The sequence below is a fragment of the Hyla sarda genome, chromosome 2, assembly GCF_029499605.1.
Source record: "Hyla sarda isolate aHylSar1 chromosome 2, aHylSar1.hap1, whole genome shotgun sequence".
Lineage (NCBI taxonomy): Eukaryota > Metazoa > Chordata > Amphibia > Anura > Hylidae > Hyla > Hyla sarda.
This window is the reverse complement of record NC_079190.1, coordinates 435,014,639-435,042,291: the sequence shown is the minus strand read 5'-3', so window position 1 is coordinate 435,042,291 and position 27,653 is coordinate 435,014,639. Positions and strand designations below refer to the sequence as shown.

At 42.5% G+C, this 27,653-nt stretch overlaps 1 protein-coding gene across 6 annotated transcripts in view; it reads right to left on the bottom strand.

Moving 5' to 3' along the window:
• Window positions 1-27,653, bottom strand: part of SPECC1 (sperm antigen with calponin homology and coiled-coil domains 1) — a 417,974-nt gene that overhangs the window by 94,168 nt on the left and 296,153 nt on the right. For all 6 annotated transcript variants that reach the window (XM_056559145.1, XM_056559144.1, XM_056559146.1 and 3 more), the window contains 3 exons: window positions 26,039-26,181; window positions 25,015-25,115; window positions 19,025-19,091 (listed from right to left, as the gene is read on the bottom strand). In XM_056559145.1, coding sequence (XP_056415120.1) covers window positions 19,025-19,091; window positions 25,015-25,115; window positions 26,039-26,181 — 311 coding nt within the window. The remainder of the gene's footprint in view (window positions 1-19,024; window positions 19,092-25,014; window positions 25,116-26,038; window positions 26,182-27,653) is intronic.

Here is a 27,653-nt window from a genome sequence, read left to right as displayed (position 1 = left end):
AGCAAACAAACGTGTACGCCCAGCAGTTCATTGCCCACCACCCCGATTCCTTTTTGGCCAGGTCTAATGAATGGCGCGCCATTGATGCAGCGGAAATGAGGACATTTTGGGGCCTCACGCTGCATATGGGCCTGGACAAAAAAACAAGTGTCCGTCATTACTGGAGCGGGGACTTTCTATACCAGCCCCCGCTTTACAGTATGGCGATGACACGGAAGCGGTACGAGGCGTTTCGGAAATGCCTGCATTATGCAGATAATGCGGCATGTCCGCCCCGAGGTGATCCCACCCATGACCAGCTTTACAAAGTGAGGCCGGTCATCGATCACTTTGGGGCCAAATTTTTGGAGGCCTACGTACCGCTCAGGGACCTCTCGGTAGATGAGTCTCTCATCAGTTTTAAGGGGAGACTCATCTTCCGCCAGTATATTCCCTCAAAGCGGGCGTGGTATGGCGTGAAGCTCTATAAACTCTGCGAGAGTACCTCCGGGTACACTTGCAGGTTTAGAGTATATGAGGGACGAGATTCCCGTATTGAACCCCCAGATTGTTCCCCCACTCTGGGTGTTAGCGGGAAAATCGTTTGGGACCTTATGCACCCATTGCTGGATAAGGGTTTCCACGTATACGTGGACAACTTTTATACCAGCATCCCTCTGTTCAAATCCCTTTCCGCCAGATCCACGTCCGCTTGTGGGACCGTGCGGAAGAATCAGAGAGGCCTCCCTCTAAATTTTGTTAAGACGCCTATCCCCAAGGGTGAGTCCCGTGCCCTGACCCATGATAACCTGTTGTCGGTCAGGTATAAGGATAAGAGGGATGTCCTTATACTCACCACTATTCATGGGAATGGCAGCACCCCTGTCCCTGTGCGAGGTACCGCGGGACCGGTCGTCAAGCCCGATTGTATTCTGGACTATAATCGGTATAAGGGGGGAGTTGATCTCTCTGATCAAGTCCTCAAGCCATATAACGCCATGCGGAAAACAAGGGCATGGTACAAAAAAGTTGCGGTCTACTTGGTACAGGTTGCCATGTACAATGCTTTTGTACTATCCCAGTACGCTGGCAACACAGGGACATTTCTCCAGTACCAAGAAGAAGTCCTAAGGTTCCTGATCTTTGCTGACCGGGAAAGAGCAGGCCGGACTTCCCAAGGGTCTGGAGTTATAGGCGCCAGGATCGTCCCAGGCCAACACTTTCCAGGTGAGATCCCCCACAGTGGAAAGAAGGGGCGATCCCAGAAAAAATGCAGAGTGTGTTACAGGAGGGGGATTCGGAGGGACACCAGGTACCAATGTGACACTTGCCCAGATAATCCGGGCCTCTGCATAGGCTGCTTCAGGGAGTATCACACTTCCATGGAGCCCTAAATTTTCCCTTTTCATTTTAATTTTCCATAATTTGACCAATGTACCAAGTCCAGAGTACATTCCAAAATATAATCCCCATAAATCACTAAATTGCCCCAAAAAAACTAAAAAAAAAAAAAAAAAACCTGATAAGACCTCTGGGGGTATTTTTTCAAAAATGGGTCATAGGTCACTGAGTCACTATCATCGGGGACTTTTTATGTTGCCTCAAATGCGCAGCGCTCTCTCTCCACCTGAGCGGGGTGCGCATTTGAGGCAACAGGTTAGGGACGGCCACACACATCACATTCCCAGAATGATGACTCAGAGCATAGGGTTTGGGGCGGGCATATTTTTTTTAGTTTTGGCTATGCTTTGGGTCATCATTCTGGGAACATATCCTGTTTTATTATTTTATGATTTATAGTTTTCTGGCCCACTGTACTCCATATTACGGGCCTCTGTACCCCACCTGTCTACCCCAGTTACGGCCCGTTGTCCCCCATAGTGTTCCCCTATTTTAGGGCTCAGTGCTCCCCCCCATTAATGCTCCTTGAGGGGGGATCCCACATCCTGGCTGCTATAATAAGCTCAAGGCCCCTGACTGACTTCCCACTCCAAGACCTGGTGTGCACCCGCGGAGAGAAAATCATAAAAAATTAAGGTATGTCCTTATTCCAAAGAAATGTATTTACAAATTTTGGGGTGTCTTTTCTGCTATTAACCCTTGTAAAAATGTAAAATTTGGGGGAAAGCCCACATTTTAGTGAAATTTTTCTTTTTTTATTTTACATATGCAAAAGTCGTGAAACCCCTGTGGGGTATTAAGGCTTACTTTACTCCTTGTTACGTTCCTCAAGGGGTCTAGTTTCCAAAATGTGATGCCATGTGTTTTTTTTTTGCTGTCCTGGCACCATAGGGGCTTCCCAAATGCGACATGTCCCCCCCATTTCAGCAAAGTTTGCAAATGTGACTCCTTCTCTTCTGAGCATTGTGGCACTCCTGCAGTGCACTTGACGTCCACTTATGGGGTACCTCCATACTCAGAAGAGATGGGGTTACAAATTTTGGGCAGTATTTACTGCTATTAACCCTTGCAAAAATTTGAAATTTGGGGGTAAACACACATTTTAGTGAAAAAAAAATTAAAAAAACGTACATATGGAAAAGTCGTGAAACCCCTGTGGGGTATTAAGGCTCACTTAATTCCTTGTTACGTTCCTCAAGGGGTCTAGTTTCCAAAATGGTATGCCATGTGGGGTTATTTTGTTGTTCTGGCACCATAGGGGCTTCCTAAATGCGACATGCCCCCCTAGCAAAATTTGCTCTCAAAAAGCCAAATATTACTCCTTCTCTTCTGAGCATTGTAGTTCGCCCGTAGTGATCTTAAGGGGAACTTATGGGGTACCTCCATACTCAGAAGAGATGGGGTTACAAATTTTGGGGGGTATTTTCTGCTATTAACCCTTGCAAAAATGTGAAATTTTGGGGGAAACACATTTTAGTGAAAAAATAAATAAAAAAAATGTTACATATGGAAAAGTCGTGAAACCCCTGTGGGCTATTAATGCTCACTTAATTCCTTGTTACGTTCCTCAAGGGGTCTAGTTTCCAAAATGGTATGCCATGTGGGGTTATTTTGCTGTTCTGGCACCATAGGGGCTTCCTAAATGCAATATGCCCCCCAAAAACCATTTCAGAAAAACGTACTCTCCAAAATCCCCTTGTCGCTCCTTCGCTTCTGAGCCCTCTACTGCGCCCGCCGAACACTTTACATAGACATATGAGGTATGTGCTTACTCGAGAGAAATTGGGCTACAATTACCCCTTGTAAAAATGCAAAAATTGGGTCTACAAGAACATGCGAGTGTAAAAAATGAAGATTGTGAATTTTCTCCTTCGCTTTGCTGCTATTCCTGTGAAACACCTAAAGGGCTAAAACGCTGACTGAATGTCATTTTGAATACTTTGGGGGGTGCAGTTTTTATAATGGGGTCATTTGTGGGGTATTTCTAAGATGAAGACCCTTCAAATCCACTTCAAACCTGAACTGGTCACTGAAAAATAGTGAGTTTGGAAATTTTGTGAAAAATGGGAAAATTGCTGCTGAACTTTGAAGCCCTCTGGTGTCTTCCAAAAGTAAAAACTCATCAATTTTATGATGCAAACATAAAGTAGACATATTGTATATGTGAATAAAAAAAATGTATTTGGAATATCCATTTTCCTTACAAGCAGAGAGCTTCAAAGTTAGAAAAATGCTAAATTTTCAAATTTTTCATCAAATTTTGGGATTTTTCACCAAGAAAGGATGCACGTTACCAAAAAATGTTACCACTAAGTTAAAGTAGAATATGTCACGAAAAAACAATCTCGGAATCAGAATGATAACTAAAAGCATTCCAGAGTTATTAATGTTTAAAGTGACAGTGGTCAGATGTGCAAAAAATGGCCGGTCCTAAGGTGTAAAATGGCTGGGTCCTTAACCCCTTAAGGACGCAGGACGTAAATGTACGTCCTGGTGAGGTGGTACTTAACGCACCAGGACGTACATTTACGTCCTAAGCATAACCGCGGGCATCGGAGCGATGCCCGTGTCATGCGCGGCTGATCCCGGCTGCTAATCGCAGCCAGGGACCCGCCGGCAATGGCCGACGCCCGCGATCTCGCCGGCGTCCGCCATTAACCCCTCAGGTGCCGGGATCAATACAGATCCCGGCATCTGCGGGAGTTCGCGATTAAAATGAACGATCGGATCGCCCGCAACGCTGCTGCGGGGATCCGATCATTCATAACGCCGCACGGAGGTCCCCTCTCCTTCCTCCGTGCGGCTCCCGGCGTCTCCTGCTCTGGTCTGTGATCGAGCAGACCAGAGCAGGAGATGACCGATAATACTGATCTGTTCTATGTCCTATACATAGAACAGATCAGTATTAGCAATCATGGTATTGCTATGAATAGTCCCCTATGGGGACTATTCAAGTGTAAAAAAAAATGTAAAAAAATGTAAAAGTAAAAGTAAAAAAAAAGTGAAAAATCCCCTCCCCCAATAAAAAAGTAAAACGTCCGTTTTTTCCTATTTTACCCCCAAAAAGCGTAAAAAACATTTTTTATAGACATATTTGGTATCGCCGCGTGCGTAAATGTCCGAACTATTAAAATAAAATGTTAATGATCCCGTACGGTGAACGGCGTGAACGAAAAAAATTTTAAAAAGTCCAAAATTCCTACTTTTTTAATACATTTTATTAAAAAAAAAAATTATAAAAAATGTATTAAAAGTTTTTTATATACAAATGTGGTATCAAAAAAAAGTACAGATCATGGCGCATAAAATGAGCCCCCATACCGCCGCTTATACTGAAAAATAAAAAAGTTATAGGTCATCAAAATAAAGGGATTATAAACGTACTAATTTGGTTAAAAAGTTTGTGATTTTTTTTAAGCGCAACAATAATATAAAACTATATAATAATGGGTATCATTTTAATCGTATTGACCCTCAGAATAAAGAACACATGTCATTTTTACCAGAAATTGTACGGCGTGAAAACAAAACCTTCCAAAATTAGCAAAATTGCGTTTTTCGTTTTAATTTCCCCACAAAAATAGTGTTTTTTGGTTGCGCCATACATTTTATGATATAATGAGTGATGTCATTACAAAGGACAACTGGTCACGCAAAAAATAAGCCCTCATACTAGTCTGTGGATGAAAATATAAAAGAGTTATGATTTTTAGAAGGCGAGGAGGAAAAAATGAAAACGTAAAAATTAAATTGTCTGAGTCCTTAAGGCCAAAATGGGCTGAGTCCTTAAGGGGTTAAGGGGTTAATGTGTAAGAACAGGATTTTAGTCCATCAGGATATCATTACCTATTAGCTCCCAAATTCCTCCCCAGCACTCTCAGCTCCATCATATTTTTCTATGGTATCAGGATATATAGTAGTTATAACCCTCCTTTGAGGCTGTATTCACACATTGATTTTTTTTTTTTTACTGTGTTTCAGCTGTAATTTTAACTTTTTTGAAAAATTGCAGTAAAAACTGTCAAAATGTGTAAAAAAAAAAAAAATGCAATAGAAATGCAATGTGCGAACACAGCCTACAGACTTTAAAGGGTTATCCAGGAATAGAAAAACAGAGCAAATTTCTTTCAAAAACAGGCCCACATCTGTTCCCAGGTTGTGTGTGGTATTACAGCTTGACTCCATTTACTTCATAGGAACAGAGCTGCAGAACCACACCCAACCTCGAGTCTAATGAGTATACCTGGCTGAACACCCCACCCAAAGCCAGAGGATTCATGTAAAATGTGGGCTGCATTACAGAATCACTTAAAAAGAGTACCTCTCATGATCTTGTTAAGTTTTATAATCCTCCCAGTGCACTGTCCCCATCATGATTAACCACCCCCTGACTTTATTTTTATTATTATGCTCAGTCTCAGTCACACTGGGAAGGGGCATTCTCCAGCAGGCTTGACATCATCTGAAGCCATACAGGGGAGAACTTCCTCCCTCATTCTGCTACACACAGCCCAGAGCAGTTCAGTGTGAGAGATGAGCTATGATTGGCTAAGGCTGCACACCCCACACCACCCCCACCAATACACCACCCACCCCTCAGCACTCCAGAATGCATTTCCTGATTTTGGACTTCTGCCAGGCCAGCAGGAGTCCAAAGTCTGTGCAGGAGATGGGGGGAAATGTGCTCAGGACAAGAAGGGAGACACCTAGTGGCAGCTTTTTCAAACACAATTAAAACAAAGTTTAAACAATGTATATTAGAAATATTTCTTTATTTACCATAAGGAGTGTAATAGCAAAAATGAGTGTGCCCATTTAAATGAAAAAACTTCAAACAACAAATGAGCCAATTTCATGCCTGCTGCATCAGCTACAACAGGTAAGCAGAATGCAAATACAAGAACCTCTACATTATTCGCTAATAAAAGTAGATTGGACATTTCTATAACTTGGGGCATTGGTGGGTGGAGTTTGAGCATTTTCCTCAGGTGATAGATGTCAGGGGAAGAGCCAATTCTGCCTCAAGATGGTTAAGGGCACTGAATCTTTGCCCCAGATAATGGAAAGCTTGTCTACAATTCTGTTATCATTAATCTTAATTTGCTGAAATGCTAAATTCTTTTTTTGTGCTGTCTAGTAAAAGGAACTGCCTATGATGGGATTTACTATAGGACAGATAGGACTTAAATTCTACAGCTGTGACCATAATACTTTGAAGAAGATTCAGGGTGACTTTCCCTATGTTCCCAGCAGTTTTCCCATCCTTGGTTCTGTGTGAACACTGCAGCCTCTGTTCTGCACATTACATCACTTTTGTTTTAAATGAGAAGCACACAAAGCAGCCCTTGTATTCTGGGCCAAACATTATTGGGACTCCACTGGTTTCTATTATTTTGTCCTACAGTTGGCAGCAAACACTGGACACATATAGGCTGACATTTACAAAGAAAATACACATCGCACGGCCGACCCTCCAATGTAGCTGAGCGTACGCTGTAAATCAAATTAAATAGATACTGGTAGTGGGAGAGTAACAAAATAAGGGCTCTAAAGATCAGAGGAGTGATACATTACATTGGAGGAATCAAATGTTTTAAGTGAAGCTGCAAACTGGGGGCCGGTGTGAAGAATATATAATAAGATTATGTGAGCATTCTGTTATATACAGTAAAATCTACCTTAGCGGACCATTCCCAATAGGGGACATCTCCCAACAGCGAACAGTGTTTTTTTTATTCCTCAGAAGAGTCAATGTACTTGCACCCTCCGCATTCCCAATAGTGGACATAGACACATCCAATAGGGGACAACACACTTCCAATAAGGGACAACCAGACTTATGAGCGGGCCTACCTTGTATACAGGGCGACTGTACAGCCAATATCCCATTAGGGGGCCTGGGCTCCCAGGGTCCCTGGCCCGTGCTGCACTCCCCTGCAACAATCCCAGCACAGAAGCAGAAGACTGCTGTTTAAACAGTGGTATCCTGCTTCTGTATGTCTGCCGGCCACATCATTCACCCCCCTCTGATCCCCCATTGCCACTGTATCCCCCCTGTGCCAAATCATCCCCCCTTTATTACCACCTGTGCCACATAATTTCCCCTTGGCCACCCCCCCATGCCATTTCATTCCCACTTTATTACCCACTGTGCAAATTCACCACCTCCTCTTTACCACCCCATGTTCTTTCCCCCTTTGTGATTTCAGCCCCCCTGAGACAAATCATCCCCCCCCCCTTACTCCTTGTGCCACATCACTTTTTCTCTTACCTCCTCAACCTGTTCTACTTCTTACCAGGCCAGCAGGCTCAGGTGCAGGAGCTCTCAGCGGGTTTGACTAACTTCACACGCTGCTCACAGCCTCTCAGTGAGTGAGGAAAAGATATCAGGAGAACGTCAAACCTGCTGGGATTCCCTGCACTTGAGCCTGCTGGCCAGACAAGAACAACAGGGGGAGGAGGGAAGGCGAAAAGTGATGTGGCACAAGGGGTAAAGGGGGGATGATTTGGCACAGGCCACAGGGGGAATATTAAGTGGCAAGGGGGATAAATAGGGAATGAAATGGCACAGGGGGAGATCAGAAATGACATAGGGGGATGAAATGGCACAGGGATGGTAAAGAGGGGGTGATGAATTTGCACAGTGGGTAATAAAGTGGGAATAAAATGTCATGGGGGGGGGATCAAGGGGAAATGATGTGGCACATGGGATAAGGGGGGGGTGATTTGGCACATGGGGTATAAAGTGGCACAGGGGAATAAAGGGGGAATTAAATAGCAGAGGGGGGGTCAAGGGGAAATAATGTGGCGGAGGTGGTTCAAGGGGGGGGTATGAAGTGGCATTGGAAGAATCAAGAGTTGGGGTAAATTAACGGCACTGGGAGATTCTACAGTAATATGTTTGTGTTTCATAAGTAATTACACTCTGGAGTGAGTACAGAACAGTATTCAGTTATTTAAAAAGCTTTCTAGCCTTTTTTCCCAATAGGGGACATCTCTCAATAGCGGACACTTTTGTTTTCCCTGTGAGTGTCCGCTATTGGGAGATTCTACAGTAACATGTTCGTTGGAAAAGGAAACTCAGCTTCAAATTTGTGACCATTAACCTGCAAACTCAGACCACAGAATTCTGTAAAATAAATAAAAAAAAACACTATAAAAGCAGAGCAATGGGAGACAAATACAAAAGGTACAAAGTGGAGGCTGCAGAGAATGCGCTCAGCAATATTGTGAAATGTTTTATAAGACCAGACAGTCATTTTAAACAGCATGCATGACACTTCGGCTTCTTTCACACTACGTACGAGGCTCTGTTACCAATGGACGCTAAGGGCTTTTTTTTTTTTTTTCACTTTTAGTGCCATTAACATCCGTTATGACTCCATTACAATAACGGCCAAAGAGGATCCCATTCACTTTAATGGGATTTCTCTAACGACTGTTATGACTCCCTTTATTCCGCCAGAAGATAGCAGGAGAAAAAGACGCCGCAACCACAAATTTTTCTCCTGCTATCTTCTAACGGCTGGTATATTGACAGGCGCAAACATCAGTGTGAAAGAAGCCTTAGAATAAACATTGCTCCTTTATTCCAGAAACAGCACCACTCTTGTCCTCAGGTCGTATACGATACAGCAGCTCAGTTCCACTGAAGTAAATGGGGTCATGCTGAAGAAGAAAGAAACTGTGTTTCTCTAATCCTGGACAACCCCTTAAGATGCAATAAGTGGAGTGATTCTGTGCCTACAGGCCTGATACATAGTATAAATTGGGTATAGGGTCCCACTTAGATCATCCCCAGCTAGAAAAGGGTGTAAGGGAGTATACAATGTATATTTCCCAGTCTATTTTACTGTCTGACAACCAGGGCCAGATTAAGGCTGCCTGGAAGACTGAGCACTTCATTATTCTGGGGTCCCCCCCCTAACAGTTCCCCCACATTAGGTGCAGTAAAGTTCCCCCACATTAGGTGCAGTAGAGTTCCCCCCACATTAGGTTGGCAGTATAGTTTCCCTGCATTAGGTTGTAGTTCCCCCACATTAGGTTGGCAGTATAAGTCCCCACACATTAGGATGGCAGTATACGTCCCCGCACATTAGGTTGGCAGTATAAGTCCCCACACATTAGGCTGGCAGTACAGTTCCCCCACATTAGGTGCAGTACAGTCCCCCCACATTAGGTGCAGTACAGTCCCCCCACATTAGGTGCAGTATAGTTTTCCACATTAGGTGCAGTATAGTTTTCCACATTAGGTGCAGCATAGTTCCCCCACATTAGGTGCAGCATAGTTCCCCCACATTAGGTGCAGTATAGTTCCCCCACATTAGGCGCAGTATAGTTCCCCCACATTAGGTGAAGTATAGTTCCCCACATTAGGCGCAGTATAGTTCCCCCACATTAGGCGCAGTATAGTTCCCCCACATTAGGCGCAGTATAGTTCCCCCACATTAGGCGCAGTATAGTTCCCCCACATTAGGTGAAGTATAGTTCCCCACATTAGGTGCAGTATAGTTCCCCACATTAGGTGCAGTATAGTTCCCCACATTAGGTGCAGTAGAGTTCCCCCACATTAGGTGCAGTATAGTTTCCCACATTAGGTTGGCAGTATAGTATCCCACATTAGGTGCAGTATAGTTCCCCACATTAGGTGCAGTATAGTTCCCCCACATTAGGTGCAGTATAGTTCCCCCACATTAGGTTCAGTACAGTTCCCCCACAGACATACAGCCATCAGCCATATACAGTGTATGGCTGGAGGCTGTATGCCTGTTTACTGCCCCACTTCAGTTTTCCGACCACCGGTCCGGGGACCGGGGTCACGATCTACTGCTATGGCCTATGGGCCATAGCAGTAGTTCCCCGGGACCGAAGGAGCGGAGGTCAGAACACTGAAGATAACGTGCCGCTGGTAACTTACCATGCGCGCGCATCCTCCTCGATGCTCCACTCCGCTCCGCTTTTCTCCTATGGGCGCACGCACGGGACGTCAGTGACGTCCCTGCGTGCGCTACCTCCCCTCGGCCCCTGCGTTTTTAAAGTTAACGCAGGGACCACCGCAGAGAGGTAACCGCCGGGACATTCTTGTGTCCTGAAAAGATTTTTTGGGACACAGGGATGTCCCGAATGTGACGGGGGCCCCCTGTGGACATGGGGCCCGGAGCAAGCACTCCATGAGCGCCAATGATGATCCGGCCCTGCCGACAACCACCAGTAGCACATGAACCACAGTGTTTGGAAACCCTATAGACAATGAATAGAGTACTGGCCATGCATGCACGTTGCACTCTGTTTACTTTGTGGGACATTTCACCTCTGTTTTTGTGATTGGTGGGGGTTCCAATCTTTGGACTTCCACCAACCTGCTAGTTATATCCTCTTCTATGGAAAGGGGATAATAGCTTTAAAGTAAAACATAGCTGATTTCTTAAAAAAAAAAAAAAAAACAGCATCACACCTGTCCTCAGGCTGTGTGTGGTATTATAAACCAACAATAACCTTAACACCAAGTATAATGGGGTCATCACTCCCGGACAAAGCAGGGCTAAACGCGTCGGAGTGTGAGGTTGGGGAACACCGGAGTAGGCCACGCTACCTATTGTGGTTGGTATCACTTTGTGCTGCAGAATATTCATAACATGTAACTATTTTGGTGCAATTGGCTTAGTATTGTTTACATGGGCACTTGCATATGAATTTTGCATTACATATATATGCACATTTGCACCTTATTTTTTATTAACTGCATATTGAGCACTTTTGTATTATCTTAGTGCTGCCACCATTTCTTCCATTATACATTGAAGGAGATACCTTATGAATACCCTGTGTGAATTTACTTTGCTATACTAACTATGTAAAAGATTTCTACTCGGTGTTCCCCCACTGCATGTTTTTAACCTTGCCTGAGTATTTATGTTTTTTAGGGTTGGGATTCTTTTTGTTGTTTTTGTAGTATTCTGTGTATATTCAATAAACTTAATTTTGATACCTATTTGGTATATAATTTGTGTCTACTTCATTATACTTAGGGGTAAGGTTATTGTAGGTTTATTATGCTTTAGTTGTCTTTACCTGTATTAAGTGATTTATAAGTATTGTTGGTCTTACTTATGTAGATGTGTGTGGTATTGCAGCTAAATTCCATTGAAGTGAATAGAGTCAAGTTGTAATGTCACACACAATCTGAGGACATGTTTGGTGCTTTTTTTTTTGGAGAAATTAGCTCTGTTTTTCTATGCCTTGATAACCCATTTAAGCTCATGTGAATGTATTTGGCAACACGCTTTATTGTGGCATTACATGTTGAAAATGCAAACTTTAATTTGTTCAGCCAGATTCAGTCTTGGAAAACAATACAAAATTACAGTCTTTTTGACAAAATACTGTAGTTTGATTCCAAAATACACAGTCCATGATGCCAATATTGCACCTTTATGAATTTCAGATTTTGTTTCACAATTTAATATGACTCAAGAACGGTCATTCATTAGATTGTTAATAAAACTTACAACTACAGTACCCAAAACATTATATAGGCATGGCTATAAATGTCAAGGTTGCTGGGACACAGTAGTTACAATACAATGGGGACAGGAAATATACAATGCTTGGCTGTATAGCTAGAGGTATAACAGTAATAAGAGGGAGTTTGTGATCCTGCTGTATAGAGCTCTAGTGAGTCCACGTGTGGAATACTGTATCCAGATCGGGAGAACACAACTGCACAAAGATATTGATGAAATAGAAGGGGTCAAAAGAGGGGCCAAGAAATGGTGGAAGGTTCTAAAAGGGTATACCCAGACTCTCTCTCTGCTGTATGGAGTGGTGGGTCGGCATGCACTATGTGCACTGTCTATGGAAGCGCTGTAGATACCAGAGCGCTGTTCTATAGATTAGTGTGGTATGGAGTGTGAGATGCAGGGCAGATGGAATTACCCTAGGGGCAGATGGCATTAACCCCTTCATATTCGTGAAGCCAGGGTTTGGATTATCCTCAATACCGGAGAAAAGCAGATAGTTGGAGGTACTCAATCTATATATTGTCCGTGAACTCTGCTTTGGTGGTGTCGTCCTATCACCCAATACTAAAATCGAAAGAAAAATTAACAAATGGACCTGCCATTTGTAATTATCCTTAATACCACCCGAAGGTATATCACTGGATCCTGGGCTAGGCATGGGGGCAATAATGACTCCGACGGCAAGTTACGGACAACGGTAGCTTTACTGAGTGACAGATGGTACAGTCCATACAGTGTAGCCGGGCCCACGGAGGTGACCAGTGACTTCAGGTACCTTAAAGGGGTTATCCACCATAAGGTGATTTTAGTAGGTACCTGGCAGACAGTAATGGACATGCTTAGGAAGGATCTGCCCTTGTCTTGGGGCTAAATGGCTATCTCATGAGATTACCATAACACTGTGGCTAGCTTTTTGTGAACTGGTATTTCATGTTTGTTTTCTTTTTTTTTTACTACAAATCCCATAATTTCATTTTCCTCCCTTCCACACATCAGCCACCCCACCCATTGAAACATAAATGAGCTGCATCTATTTAGACCTGTGGTTTTCAATCAGGGTGCCTACAGCTGTTGTATTAGTTGCAGATTGATCCCTCCCACCAAGCGATCCCTCCACCCATTGAAGCAGACAGGCTCCCTGTCATCAGCTGACTAGTGATGTCAGGTCTTGGCCGCATTGCAACCTGGGAAAAATCTGAGACAACAGTCATTTTGTATGCTGATAAAAATAAATATTGGGGTGAAAATCACAGAAGAATTGTGAGAAAACCATCACACACAGGTACAGACACTATATTATGAACTACACTAACTTTACAGCCCCTGTAGCATAGTCAAACAAAAAAAATTCCTGGAATACCCCTTTAAGGGCTTGCTGGGACCTGCAGTGGTTTTGGACAATTTAGCACAGGGTGCGTTGACTTGACAATAGATGACAGTGACTGACTTGACTAGAGACAGACTAAGCTGTGACTTAAGCTTACTTGTAGACTTTAATCTTGTGGCTGCAGACGTGACTTGAGGTGCTTATGACTCCAGACACACTCCTAGACTCGACTGCACTTCAGCAAAGACTCAGGAAATAAGAGCGAGAAGAGACTCCTCCCAGGGCTTTTATGGGGGAGACTCTGGAGGGGTCCCATTGGTCACCCTTAAGTCACCTGGTCATTGATACCTTCTGGGTAACAATCATATGACAACTCACATGTCAACTGGTGATCACAACATTCTTTTATACATAACATAGGGGATAATATACAATTACAGTAGAACAGATGCAGGGGGGGCCCAGGGGACACTGCAGGGAGGCTGCCTGACAGGGCAGCAAGGGTACGGGGTAACAACTCCCGTACTGGGCCACCAAATTAACACTCACTGAGTATTTAGGGTGGTGCCCACCATTCCTTTTTTGCTTGGCTTACAAAGAGCAAGTTTTGAAAAAGAACTATAAAAGGCCCTCTACTGCCGAAAACAACTTACTGCTGCGTTATCCAGTTGAAGCAGGAAGCACCTGCGAAACGGTCGTTGTCCCTAGCTACCGCTGCATTGTTTTATAGCATTGTTACTCCATTATTAACCCCTTAAGGACACATGACGTTCTCATACGTCTCCATTTCCGAGTCCTTAAGGACTTGAGAACGTCATGTGTTTTACCGGCCCCCCGCAACCATCTGGAGCGGAGCCGGTGCCCGATGCCTGCTGAAATCGTTCTGCAGGCATCGGGGCATATCGCCCAGGGGGGTCATTATGACCCCCCATGTCGGCGATGGCCGCAGATCGCTGGACAATTCAGTCCAGCGATCTGCGGCGGATTCCGGGTCAATCGGGTCTCCAGTGACCCGGAATTATTGGCTGATCGGGGCCGTCCGAGATGGCCCCGAACTGCCAGAGCCAGCAGGGGTGAGGTGGCACTGGTCCCACCTCACGATCACCCTGATTCGTCGGACGGATTACCGGCCGACCAATCAGGGCGCCTGCTGCGGGTGTCACTCCCGCAACCCGCTCCGCCCCTCTTCCGGAGGACGTGAGCAGGTGCGGGACGTGCACCCCGGGTGCTGGGGACCCCGATCCCCGACGTCCCTGTTGGGATCGGGGCCCCAGGAGCAGCGGCGGCGACGAGGGATTGACCTGTGCGGCGAGGATCGTTGGAGGTGAGTGACAGCCTCCTGCTGTTGCTTAGCAACAGCTCCCAGCATGCAAAAAGGGCATGCTGGGAGCTGTAGTTATGCAACAGCTGGAGGCAGACCACCACAACTCCCAGCATTCCCTTATGGGCATGCTGGGACTTGTAGTTTTGCAACAGCTGGAGGCACATTCTTTCTATGGAAAAGTGTACCTTCAGCTGTTGTATAACTACAACTCCCAGCTTGCACAATCAGCTAAAGTGCATGCTGGGAGTTGTAGTGGTGCATCTGGTGGTTGCATAACTACAACTCCCAGCATGCCCGTTGGCTGTCTGTGACTGCTGAGAGTTGTAGTTTTGCAACAGCTGAAGGCACACTGAGTTAAGTAGCAAACCAGTGTGTCTCCAGCTGTTGCATAACTACAATCCCCAGCATCCCCAGCCAAAGTAGTATGCCTCCAGCTGTTGCATAACTACAACACCCAGCATGCCCTTCCGCTGTCCGTACATGCTGGGGGTTGTAGCTTTTGCAACAGCTGAAGGCACACTGGTTGCAAAACACTGAGTTTGTTACCAAACTCGGTGTTTCACAACCAGTGTGCCTCCAGCTGTTGCAAAACTACAAATCCCAGCATGCACTGATAGACCGTACATGCTGGGAGTTGTAGTTTTGCAACAGCTGGATGTTCCCCCCCCCCCCCCCCCCCAATGTGAATGTACAGGGTACACTCACATGGGCGGAGGATTACAGTAAGTATCCGGCTGCAAGTTTGAGGTGCGGCAAAATTTCTGCCGCAGCTCAAACTGCCAGCGAGAAACTACTGTGAACCCCCGCCCGTGCGACTGTACCCTAAAAACACTACACTAACACACAATAAAATAAAAAGTAAAAAACACTACGTATACACATACCCCTACACAGCCCCCCTCCCCAATAAAAAAGAAAAACGTCTGGTAAGCCACTGTTTCCAAAACGGAACCTCCAGCGGTTGCAAAACTACAACTCCCAGCATGCACTGATAGACCGTACATGCTGGGAGTTGTAGTTTTGCAACAGCTGGATGTCACCCCCCCCCCCCCCCCAATGTGAACGTACAGGGTACACTCACATGGGCGGAGGATTACAGTAAGTTTTCGGCTGCAAGTTTGAGCTGCGTCAAATTTTCTGCCGCAGCTCAAACTGCCAGCAAGAAACTACTGTCAACCCCCCGCCCATGTGACTGTACCCTAAAAACACTACACTACCACAAAATAAAATAAAAAGTAAAAAACACTACATATACACATACCCCTATACAACCCCCCTCCCCAATAAAAATGAAAAACGTCTGGTACGCCACTGTTTCCAAAACAGAGCCTCCAGCTGTTGCAAAACAACTACTCCCAGTATTGCCAGATAGCCGTTGACTGTCTAGGCATGCTGGGAGTTTTACAACAGCTGGAGGCACCGTGTTTGGGAATCACTGGCGTAGAATACCCCTATGTCCACCCCTATGCAAGTCCCTAATTTAGGCCTTAAATGCTCATGGCGCTCTCACTTTGGAGCCCTGTCGTATTTCAAGGCAACAGTTTAGGGCCACATATGGGGTATCGCCGTACTCGGGAGAAATTGCCTAACAAATTTTGGGGGGTATTTTCTGCTATTACCCTTTTAAAAAATGTAAAATTTTGGGGAAAACAAGCATTTTAGGTAAAAATATATATATATTTTTTTACATATGCAAAAGTAGTGAAACACCTGGCACCATAGGGGCTTCCTAAATGCAGCATGCCCCCAGAGCAAAATTCGCTTTCAAAAAGCCAAATGTGACTCCTTCTCTTCTGAGACCTGTAGTGCGCCAGCAGAGCACTTTTCACCCCCATATGGGGTGTTTTCTGAATCGGGAGAAATTGGGCTTCAAATTTTGGGGGGTATTTTCTGCTATTACCCTTTTTAAAATTGTAAAAATTTTGGGAAACCAAGCATTTTAGGTAAAAAATATATATATTTTTTTACATATGCAAAAGTCGTGAAACACCTGTAGGGTATTAAGGTTCACATTACCCCTTGTTACGTTCCCCGAGGGGTCTAGTTTCCAAAATGGTATGCCATGTGTTTTTTTTTTTTTGCTGTTCTGGCACCATAGGGGCTTCCTAAATGCGGCATGCCCCCAGAGCAAAATTTGCTTCAAAAAGCCAAATGTTACTCCTTCTCTTCTGAGACCTGTAGTGCGCCAGCAGAGCACTTTTCACCCCCATATGGGGTGTTTTCTGAATCGGGAGAAATTGGACTTCAAATTTTGGGGGGTATTTTCCGCTATTACCCTTTTTAAAAACGTAAACATTTTGGGAAAACAAGCATTTTAGGTAAAAAAAAATTTTTTTTTTACATATGCAAAAGTCGTGAAACACCTGTAGGGCATTAAGGTTCACGTTACCCCTTGTTACGTTCCCCGAGGGGTCTAGTTTCCAAAATGGTATGCCATGTGTTTTTTTTTCTGTTCTGGCACCATAGGGGCTTCCTAAATGCGGCATACCCCCAGAGCAAAATTTGCCTTCAAAAAGCCAAATGTGACTCCTTCTCTTCTGAGACCTGTAGTGCGCCAGCAGAGCACTTTTCACCCCCATGCGAGGTGTTTTCTGTATCGGGAGAAATTGGGCTTCAAATTTTGGGGGGTATTTTCTGCTATTACCCTTGTAAAATTTTTGGGAAACCAAGCATTTTAGGTAAAAAATATATATATATTTTTTACATATGCAAAAGTCGTGAATCACCTGTAGGGTATTAAGGTTCACTTTACCCCTTGTTACGTTCCCTGAGGGGTTTAGTTTCCAGAATGGTATGCCATGTGTTTTTTTTTTTTGCTGTCCTGGCACCATAGGGGCTTCCTAAATGCGGCATGCCCCCAAAAAACCATTTGTCGCTCCTTCCCTTCTGAGCCCTCTACTGCGCCCGCCGAACAATTAACATAGACATATGAGGTATGTGCTTACTCGAGAGAAATTGGGTTTCAAATACAAGTAAAAATTTTCTCCTTTTTATCCCTTGCAAAAATTCAAAAATTGGGTCTACAAGAACATGCGAGTGTAAAAAATGAAGATTTTGAAATTTCAAAATTGCTGCTGAACTTTGAAGCCCTCTGGTGTCTTCCAAAAGTAAAAACTCATAAATTTTATGATGCAAACATAAAGTAGACATATTGTATATGTGAACCCAAAAAATATATATTTTGAATATCCATTTTCCTTACAAGCAGAGAGCTTCAAAGTTAGAAAAATGCAAAATTTTCATTTTTTTCATCAAATTTTGGGATTTTTCACCAAGAAAGGATGCAAGTTGCCATAAAATTTTACCACTAAGTTAAAGTAGAATATGTCACAAAAAACAATCTCGGAATCAGAATGATAACTAAAAGCATCCCAGAGTTATTAATGTTTAAAGTGACAGTGGTCAGAATTGCAAAAAACGCTCCGGTCCTTAAGGTATAAAATGACCTGGTCCTTAAGGGGTTAAAGAATACGGAGTCTTCTCTACGCAATCCGTGAGGTGTCATGTATTACTTCTATGTGATGAGTGGGCCCCCTCGGAGGTGTAAAGCAGGCATCCAGATAGTGCCGACTGTCCACCTTCTATTTATATCATCTCTTTAAATTATGCTTAGTTCAGACTGAAAAAAACATACCGATCATCACCTCGACAACATAATCCGCGTAGAGCAGTGGTCTCCAAACTGTGGACCTCAAGATGTTGCAAAACTACAACTCCCAGAATGCCCAGACAGCCAATGGTATGATGCGAGTTGTTTTTTGGAGGTCCACAGATTGAAGACCGCTGAATTCGAGCATGCCAGCTAATGATATCCTAATTTCCTAATATTTCTGAAAAATATATAGGATCCTTCCAAAATAGATTTTAAACTTTCTCGTAGACTGTAAGCTGTTGTGGGCAGGGTCTTTACTCCTTTTATTTGAAAATTTAGTGTGTAATATCGTAATGTCTGATTTGTCTTTGTTTTTACCCTCAAAAGTGCTGCAGAATTTGTTGGTGCTACATAAATACTCATATTTTTTATTATTATTAATATAGTAAGTTATTTGTCCTATTATCTGTTCTACATCACACATGGGAAATAACACGTACAACCAAGTAATACACTGACGCCATGCAAGTTGCATCCAGTGGACAGTCTGTCATGGAAAGTGATTTAAGATAAAGCAAAATACAAGAGAGGAAGCCTTGCAAAATATATAGCTACGGAATCCTACAACAATGCACACCAGCCTATTGACAATAATTCCTATTGAGTTGTATGAAAATAGACACATCCGGACTTCACAAATACTTTCGGATTTTCTCTTATACAGCCAGTTTTAAAAATAGAATCTGGACAGTGTCCCAGGCACGCACATCTTAAGAGCTCCAGAAAAAGACGACCATTTGGATGCAGTTCAAGTCAGTGTAATCCGCAGAGTGCTTCCTTCTATGATTACTAAACAGCCTCATTTATTGGCAGCACCTTACCTGATATATCTAATTGCTTCTCCGTGTCTTTGCTTGAAAGCTTGCCGATGCTGGAAGCCGAGAGTCTCTGTAATACAAGGAGAGGTATATTACTAAAACATAGCAAGACAAATCACCTAAATGCTTTTCATACAAATACTATTCAGTCTTTCTAAGAACGGCTAAACGGAATATCCACAACAAACCGTAATTATATGAGGCATACAACATTTAGATAAAGGTCAGATAAATTTGACCTTGGTTTGGGTCACTTAATCCTAGTCGATCTCCATTATTAAAGGGGTTATCCACCATGAGGTGATTTTAGTATGTACCTGGCAGGCAGTAATGGACATGCTTAGGAAGGATCTGCGCTTGTCTTGGGGCTAAATGGCTATGTCATGAGATCATCATAACACTGTGGCCAGCTTTTTGAGAACTTGTATTTCCTGTTTGACTTTTCTTTTTTTGACTACAAATCCCACAATTCCATTTTCCTCCCTCCCAAACATCAGCCACCCCACCCATTGAAACAAAAGACCTGTGGTTTTCAATCAGGGTGCCTACAGCTGTTGCATTAGGTGCAGATTGATTCCTTCACCCATTGAAGCAGACAGGCTCCCTGTCATCAGCTGACTAGTAAGTCAGGTCTCGGCCCCATTGCAAGCTGGGAAAAATCCGAGACAACAGTCATTTTGTATGCTGTTAAAAATAAATACTGGGGTGAAAATCACAGGAGAATTGTGAGAAAACCGTCACACACAGGTACAGACACTATATTATGAACTACACTAACTTTACAGCCCCTGTAGCATAGTCAAATAAAAAAAAATCCTGGAATACCCCTTTAACAAGTTTCACACAACAGAATTTCTTAGCGGAATCCGGTGGAAAAATTCGGTTTGGAAATTCCGATGCAGAAAAGTCCCATTGTTTTTAATAGGATTCCTCTGCACCGTGCACACTGCGTTACAAATATAATTTACATGTGAACAGTGTAACTCCTCCTTGATTCTATTTGGAAAATAAAAATTTTACTGAACCATAATAAAAAACTTGGGTACTCTACAAGGCAATAGGATATCCAGACACTATCTTCCATAACATGCCACCCACAGGGAGAGGCTAGAACTACTAACACCAAAGCCACCACAAATCACCCGCCTTATTGGAACATTTGACAGAGCCACACAAAAATTGAGGTCCATCCTCAGCAAACACTGGGAGGGCTTTGCATGGACCCAGACGCTTTGGGCCCTTAACCAAATATTACTTTTAGACGAGGGGAGACAAACATGAGACCTAACTTACCATAAATCAGGAAATAGGGAAAAGAAAAAATGAAAATTACAGAGAAAACAAAACAAGAAGGGCGAGCAAGGTAAAGAACAATAGGAATACAAAGGACAGGATAACCACAAACATTCAACAAGGACAACAACAACAACGGGTGTGAAGCATCAAATGTGGGACCAGAGCCAAAATGGGCTTAAAGGAGTACTCTGGCCCTAGACATCTTATCCCCTATCCAAAGGATAAGGGATAAGATGTCTGATCGCCACACCCCCTCCCGTAGACTTGCATTGAGGGGGTGGGGTGTGACGTCATGAGGGGGGGAGCTGTGATGTCATGACACTCCAGACGAAATGTATATATTTATTAATCAGATTTTAAGTATTAGTGGGAAATAAGTTACATCGTACAATTAATTGACTTCACCTTCTTTTTAGTAACTATTAAAAATAAATAAATTTAAAAAAGACCTAGTCGAAATATCTTAAAAATACCCAGATCATTCAGCTTATTTCACTGCAGTAGCTTTGTAGTCGAAGCCCTCTCCCACAACGCAGGAATTTGTCACCAAGGCATCCAAACATGACCTCACCCCCTTCATTCACATGGTGAGATACAATACAGCTCTCCACCAGAATCTCATTGCATTGTGTCTCTCCAAATTAGCTGAGAGGATTCATTATCTTATAACTATGAAAATCCCCAGTTCACTTTTCCTTTTAGCCCTAGCACTGTTCAAAAGTGTCAGACCAATCCCTTTTCCCATATCAGTAAACATTGTTTCATTATTTTTTTCCATAAATCAATAGTATGAGCATTGATTAAAAAAATTATAAAAACATCTTTCAAGATATCTTATTAGAAAAAAATGCTTCTTACTCTAGTTACATAGTTAGTACAGTTGAAAAAAGACATACGTCCATCAAGTTCAACCAAGGAACTCTAGGAATGTATCTAAACCTGTTTAGAAGCTTCCAACTGTTCCTGTTGTGACCAGTTCCTGAGGTAAACCGTTCCATAAACTCACAGTTCTTATGGTAAAGTCGCCCCTTGAGACTAACCTTTTCTTCTCCAGACGTCACAATGTCCCAGCAAAAAAACTATTTATCCCCCATCCACAGACAAGACCCAACTCTCTGAGGGGATCACGTGCTGCAGACAGCACATGCAGAATTCATTCTTTATGGGAGCGCCGAAGAGACCCGAGTGCTGTACTCTGGCATCTCTGCCGTCTGCAGCACGCGCTCCTTGCAGAGAGCCAAGTTCCCGTCAGGAGATCGCGGGGGTCCTAGTGGTCGGACTGAAATGCTGAAAAAGAAGATTGGGATCTGGCTGCTAAGGGCAAATGGTCGACTTTTTCCTTGCACCGGACATATAGAAGTTGGCTAACCTTTGGATTGAGAGCTTTGCTTATGCTATGTACTGAGACGTGCTTGTCCATGGTGGGTCAAAGTCATACAGACTATTTTGGGTAAATGGTAGGGAAATTACATCACAATGTTCACTGGGGCAAGGACAGCTGTGGAGCATGTCCTCTGTTCAGAAATGTGTAATAACTTGGCACCATATAATGAATAATAATAATACAATAGAAAATAAAAATATTTTTGGTTAAGGGTGTGGGAAGCATGGATGTTTACTGGAATAAAGACATGTTCTACTTCATACTTCACCAGTCCTAAACGTCACAGTTTGATTTACTGCTTCGGTGTAAAGTCTATTGTTCATGTGACGTAGCTTCCAGTATACAGATAGTTTTGGGTGTGCGGAGCCAAAGACTGAACAATGATTTATATTCGTCCAGCCTTCGAAATACAGTGCCTTATCAAAAGGGATGTATAAAAACAGAACAATTATGACAAGTGGCCATGTATGATATGTCAATGGTAATATTATAGTAAGGCTGGGGTCACATATGTCAGGAGTTCGGCTCAGCCTAAACTCACCACACCTCATGACAAAAGTGTATCAGTTGGCATCAGTTGTTAGAAATCTTTATTGTGCTCTAAATGTAGCAGATTACTTATATGTCAGAATATGTCATACATCTTATAGTTAAATCCATTGTATACATTTTCTCTATTTCTAAATTTGACCTCTAAATCTTATTTTTCTATAAATGAGCACCATAGAGTTTTTGAAACACCAGCATGGGTTACAAATCAAAGGGCTTGTTCTTTTATATATTTCTTTTAGACATATCAGAGGTATATGCCAGGGGTATGACCTGATGAATACTCCAACATGCCCATAGATATCCATGCATCCAGCATATGCCAAAAGATTGCCCATTTGGCATACTTTGGGCCAGTATTCATCAGTTTGCTGTTTTTTTTTTACAATGTGTGTCAATAGCTGTATAAACAAACTCAAAAAAACACCCCAAAGGGGAATGAGGGGTCCTGAGACGCAATAACTACAAACCCCAGGGCCGAAGCCCAGGAGTCACTAACTCCCCTCTTAAATGATCCCCTAAATATAACTTTTATTGGTATATAATAAAATATTCCCACTAAATAGGTTAAAAAATAAGTGTCAGAGTGTTGCTTGAACAATATGAAATAACCAGTAGGGGTACCCCTGTCTGAAAATGTTTTAGCGGCGCTGCAGCCTGCCGCAATGGCAACACTGTGACGTGCAACTTAAAATATAAGCACAGCCACCCCCGACATGTTTCGCTGTAGAGACAGCGTTATCAAGAGGTTATGTGGCTACAATGTGACCCAAACACCGGCGGGGCTAGTTATAAGCTGGTGTCACTCATCAACATTAATGGACCGGTCTCCTAATCCAATCAGGAGACCTGTAACGGACCCTTAATGCACCAGCCAATGCTAAGAGCCGAACCGGAACACTTACGGGTCAGAACTCTACCTGAGCACCTATCCTATTACTTGATTATATGACGTAGGACCGAGGTGGGAGTCTCTCAGCAGACCGTCATCACTGCGTGACCGGATCTCGCCTCGCGCGAGAGTTCACCGCGCCTGCGTGGTTAGCAGCGCTGGATACTAGTCCATTACGCATGCGCCGGCCTCGGCACCGTACTGCGCATGTTTCCGGAATTCGACTCAAAATACTGGATGACAGCGCCATTTGTGTACATATCACCCGACTCAATCTGTGGTCCATTCAACCACATTATTATCGCTACGGCCATAAATACCATGAAAAAGCATATTAACTGTGTACAACTAAAGTATGCTTAATAAACTAAAAGCAGAGGTATTATAAATGTGATGGTATAATGTACTAGCCTGTGAGTATAGTATAAGATAATGGTATATCTACCATATATTTTAAGTTGCACGTCACAGTGTTGCCATTGCGGCAGGCTGCAGCGCCGCTAAAACATTTTCTGTTATCAGACAGGGGTACCCCTACTGGTTATTTCATATTGTTCAAGCAACACTCTGACACTTATTTTTTAACCTATTTAGTGGGAATATTTTATTATATACCAATAAAAGTTATATTTTAGGGGATCATTTAAGAGGGGAGTTAGTGACTCCTGGGCTTCGGCCCTGGGGTTTGTAGTTATTGCGTCAATAGCTGTATAACGCAAAGTATACATTTGCATACAAAAGCATGTTAGACTTTTTCTATACAGTAAAAAAACAAAACTGATTTTCCGAAGCATACTAGCCCAGTGTACGCCAAAAGGACAATCATCTGGTATACGCTGTGGTATGGGGGCAATGGAAAAATTGGAGTATGTGTCAGGGAATACGATATATGCCTATACTTTTTCGCAAAAAATGCCTAAAAAACATAGTATCAACTAAACCTTATACGGATGGTCATATTACAGCTCTGTCATATAGGACTATCATAGTGGTGCAACAGTATATACCTCTGTATGCTTCCAATTTTATACAGAGACGGTGCAGAAAAAGGAGAAAAAACCGACATGCTCCATCAAAAGCCATACAGATTTCTTCTAGGTAAGAATATCTCTATAGAATGAATCAATATTTACAGAAGCAAATTTAGGCAGTAGTATAGCTCTATATTAAAGACATATTACAGAAAATCTCACATTAAAAACTGCTCAAAGTGTGTGAAAAAAAAAAAAAAACAACTTGTATTCACCTGATTCTGGTTCCCCTCCGGTGCCAGGCCCTGCTGTCAGTAATTCCTGTTCTTTGTCCTGACACAGAGTGATTGGTTAAGCAGGAATTTCTAATGTTTTAGGACAGAGAACCAGATGCACTAACAGCAAGAACCGGTACTGGGGGGGAACCAGCAGCAGACGAGTACGTTTTATTTTATTTTTTTTCCCCCACACCTTGAGCAGTTTGAATTCCTATGGAATACCCCCTTTATGGACCTGTACAGCTTCTGAGCACCACTGTATAGGCTCCATGCAAAGGGCTTTACTCAATGCATCATTGCAGCTAAACTAATAGAATGACAACTATTATACATTTTAAGCACACCAATTTCTTTTTTATAGCCATTCAAATACACATTTTTTTTATTAATATTTTTAACTGGCAGTGACCTTAATAGGATACGTCATGACTTAGCAACACAAGCTATGGAATTTGTATTCAGATGAAGGGTATTCACATATCCAGATACAAAGCTGGTTCAATATAGCAGCAGCATTAGAGTGCAAGCAAAATGACAGTATCTTTCCAGAGTTAGAACAATGTTGGGAAATAGAAGTTCACTGTTTTCTAGTAACGGGTTTTTGTAAAAATTGACATGTGTACCTGCATAGGAGATACTGCTGCTGCTGGAGCTGTCCTCACAGGAATCCCACTTAGTGGACTGCGGGGGACAGAATGCACTGGGATATTCGGACTCCCACCACCTGTTTAGGAAATAGATTTACATAATAATGCACATAATAAACACAAATGCAGCAAACACTCAGCAACAAACACTTGTCCAACAATTCTGACCAATAACCACCACAAATACAGGGTAAAACCAATGATAAATTCCCCCCAAGTAACCCTACAAAAGGTAGCCCTGTTCTACTGGCTTCACACATGGACACTGATACGACATATGTGATGCTTTTTTATTTATTTATTATTATATGTATCAATGTACTTCCATACAATGGTAATGTGAAATAAGGAAATATCGTACACATTGTGCAAATATATAAAAATGAAGAAAACTTTAGAAATTAAAAGCACAAAAAACAAACAAAAAAAATATAGAATATAGAACTAAAAAAGTCCAAAATTTGGTTGATCATAAAAGAAACAAGAATTGTAAAATGGTTGTTTTGCTATCATATTTAAAGTGTTACTGTCATTTATAAATAGTAAATAAATAAATTCTGACATGTCAAAGACACATCAACATTTTGCCATCTGTCCCCTCCTCACTGCAGGAGGCGGGTTCTGTAGAATGTCTATGCAGACTGTAACCTGTAGCGAGAAAGCACTCAGCTGGGCGCTTCTCCCTGTTTGTTCTAGTGATCAGACACTAACTGATCATAAGTTTTTGGGTTTTTTTTTCTGACATTAACAAACATTAACAAACTTTAAAGGGTTTGTCCAGAGTCAAAAGTGTTTATACAGGCTGGATTACAAATAATTGGAAGAACAGCTGCCTGCACTATGAGTGAGAACATGGCTGTAGAAGAGAAACAGAGCAAATTTTTCAAATAAAAAAATAGTAATTGTCAGTCACATTATTCACAGGAAATAATATTCTTTCTGTCCTTCGATGATTTCACAATACTTATACAGTGAAAGCCTAGTATATAGACAGTCTTACCTTGGGGACCCACATCAAATGATTTGATTAAGGACTTGACGGTAGCTGGATTATCATTGGAAGTCGTTGATACTTGACCCACTCCATGGCTCTGCCATCTGATACTGTTAACTCCGTCCCCAGGTTCTTCACTCAATAACTTTCTGTGGATTGACAAAATCGGTTTGTTACAATAAATCTATTAATAGTTAAATACAAAGTGGCGCCAGTCAAAGTAAAGCCTTTATTATTCAGTGCTGTAATATGCAGACATAATTCTTAAAATAGAGTGGAGATATTCTGCAGTCTCCATCAAAGACACTATGGGAAATGCCCCGCAAGGGAGGAACATTACTTTATTCATTATAAAGTGATCCTACAAGTTAATAAGCTGAATTGCAATTTGTAGAATGGGAATGAATGCATATAGAGATATCAAACTTCTCTACAAAATGCTTTTATTTTCCAATTTTCCATCTGAAACGGATTTCAATGTGCAGGAAATGTAGTAGTGTAGAAGAAATGAAGAGGGCATGGGGGACATTAAGACAATTTCCTGCCCATTCCTGCCTTCATTTGTGAAGCAATAAGGCAGAGAGTATAATGTGTCCTATTAGGACTGTACACAGCAGAGATGCTGTAATAATAGACTCTTAAAGAACTTGAGTAAAAAGATAAATATATATATATATATATATTTTTTTTTTTTTTATTTTTTTTTTTTTTTATTATTATTATTATTATTATTATTATTATTATTATTATTATTATTATTATAACAATAATAACCACCATCTGGGCCATTCATTACTTATCAACCTGGGAGACTTAAAGGGAATATTTCATGCTACCCGAACCGCAGGCAGAATGAAACAGACTCTTATTACAATAGTGTATAATTCACACTACAGCATTTCAGAGGAATACTACTTTTATAACCAGCCAGGAACATGCCAGGAGTAATTGGGGCAGTCCCCTCCACCACACAGGCCTTCATCGATAGATCTCTACCTATGTGCAAACAGGGATCAATCTATTTATTTGTCAATAGTAAAAAAAAAATTGAAAGTGTTTGTTGGGGTGCATCCACACCATGCTTTGGAGATACGGCAGCCCGATCAGACGTAAGAATTAAACAAACGTCCGCTGCTGTATCCCTGCCGGACCCTCGCCGCACCTTGTCATTTGAATAAGCTGGATGGAGCCAGATAGTGACACCGGTTGGCTCATTTTTGGACCCCATCCGGTTTTCTTGCCGGACTGAAAACTGTGGTCTGCCATGCCATAGCCGAAAAGAGTCACTATCTGACTTTGTCTGGCTCAGTCAAATGATCCGGCTGCAGTATCCCCGAAACGTGGTGTGACTGCACCCTTACACAATATTATCCCTGATTTAATAAGAGTGGAGTGTAGGTTTCTTTGTGGGTTTTAATTCCCTACAATTATTTATCCACAGTATTTACTAATCTTAACCTACATTTTGCTTTTTCTACAACTGCTCTGAGGTGTGGGGTTTTCCGGAGATCAAATCCACCACACTTTCTTTGGAAACCTTAGAAAATATGTTGGGATTTTTTGAAAATGTAGGGAACATGCCCCCTCTTGGTGACCACGCCCTTTTACTGTCAGACACACT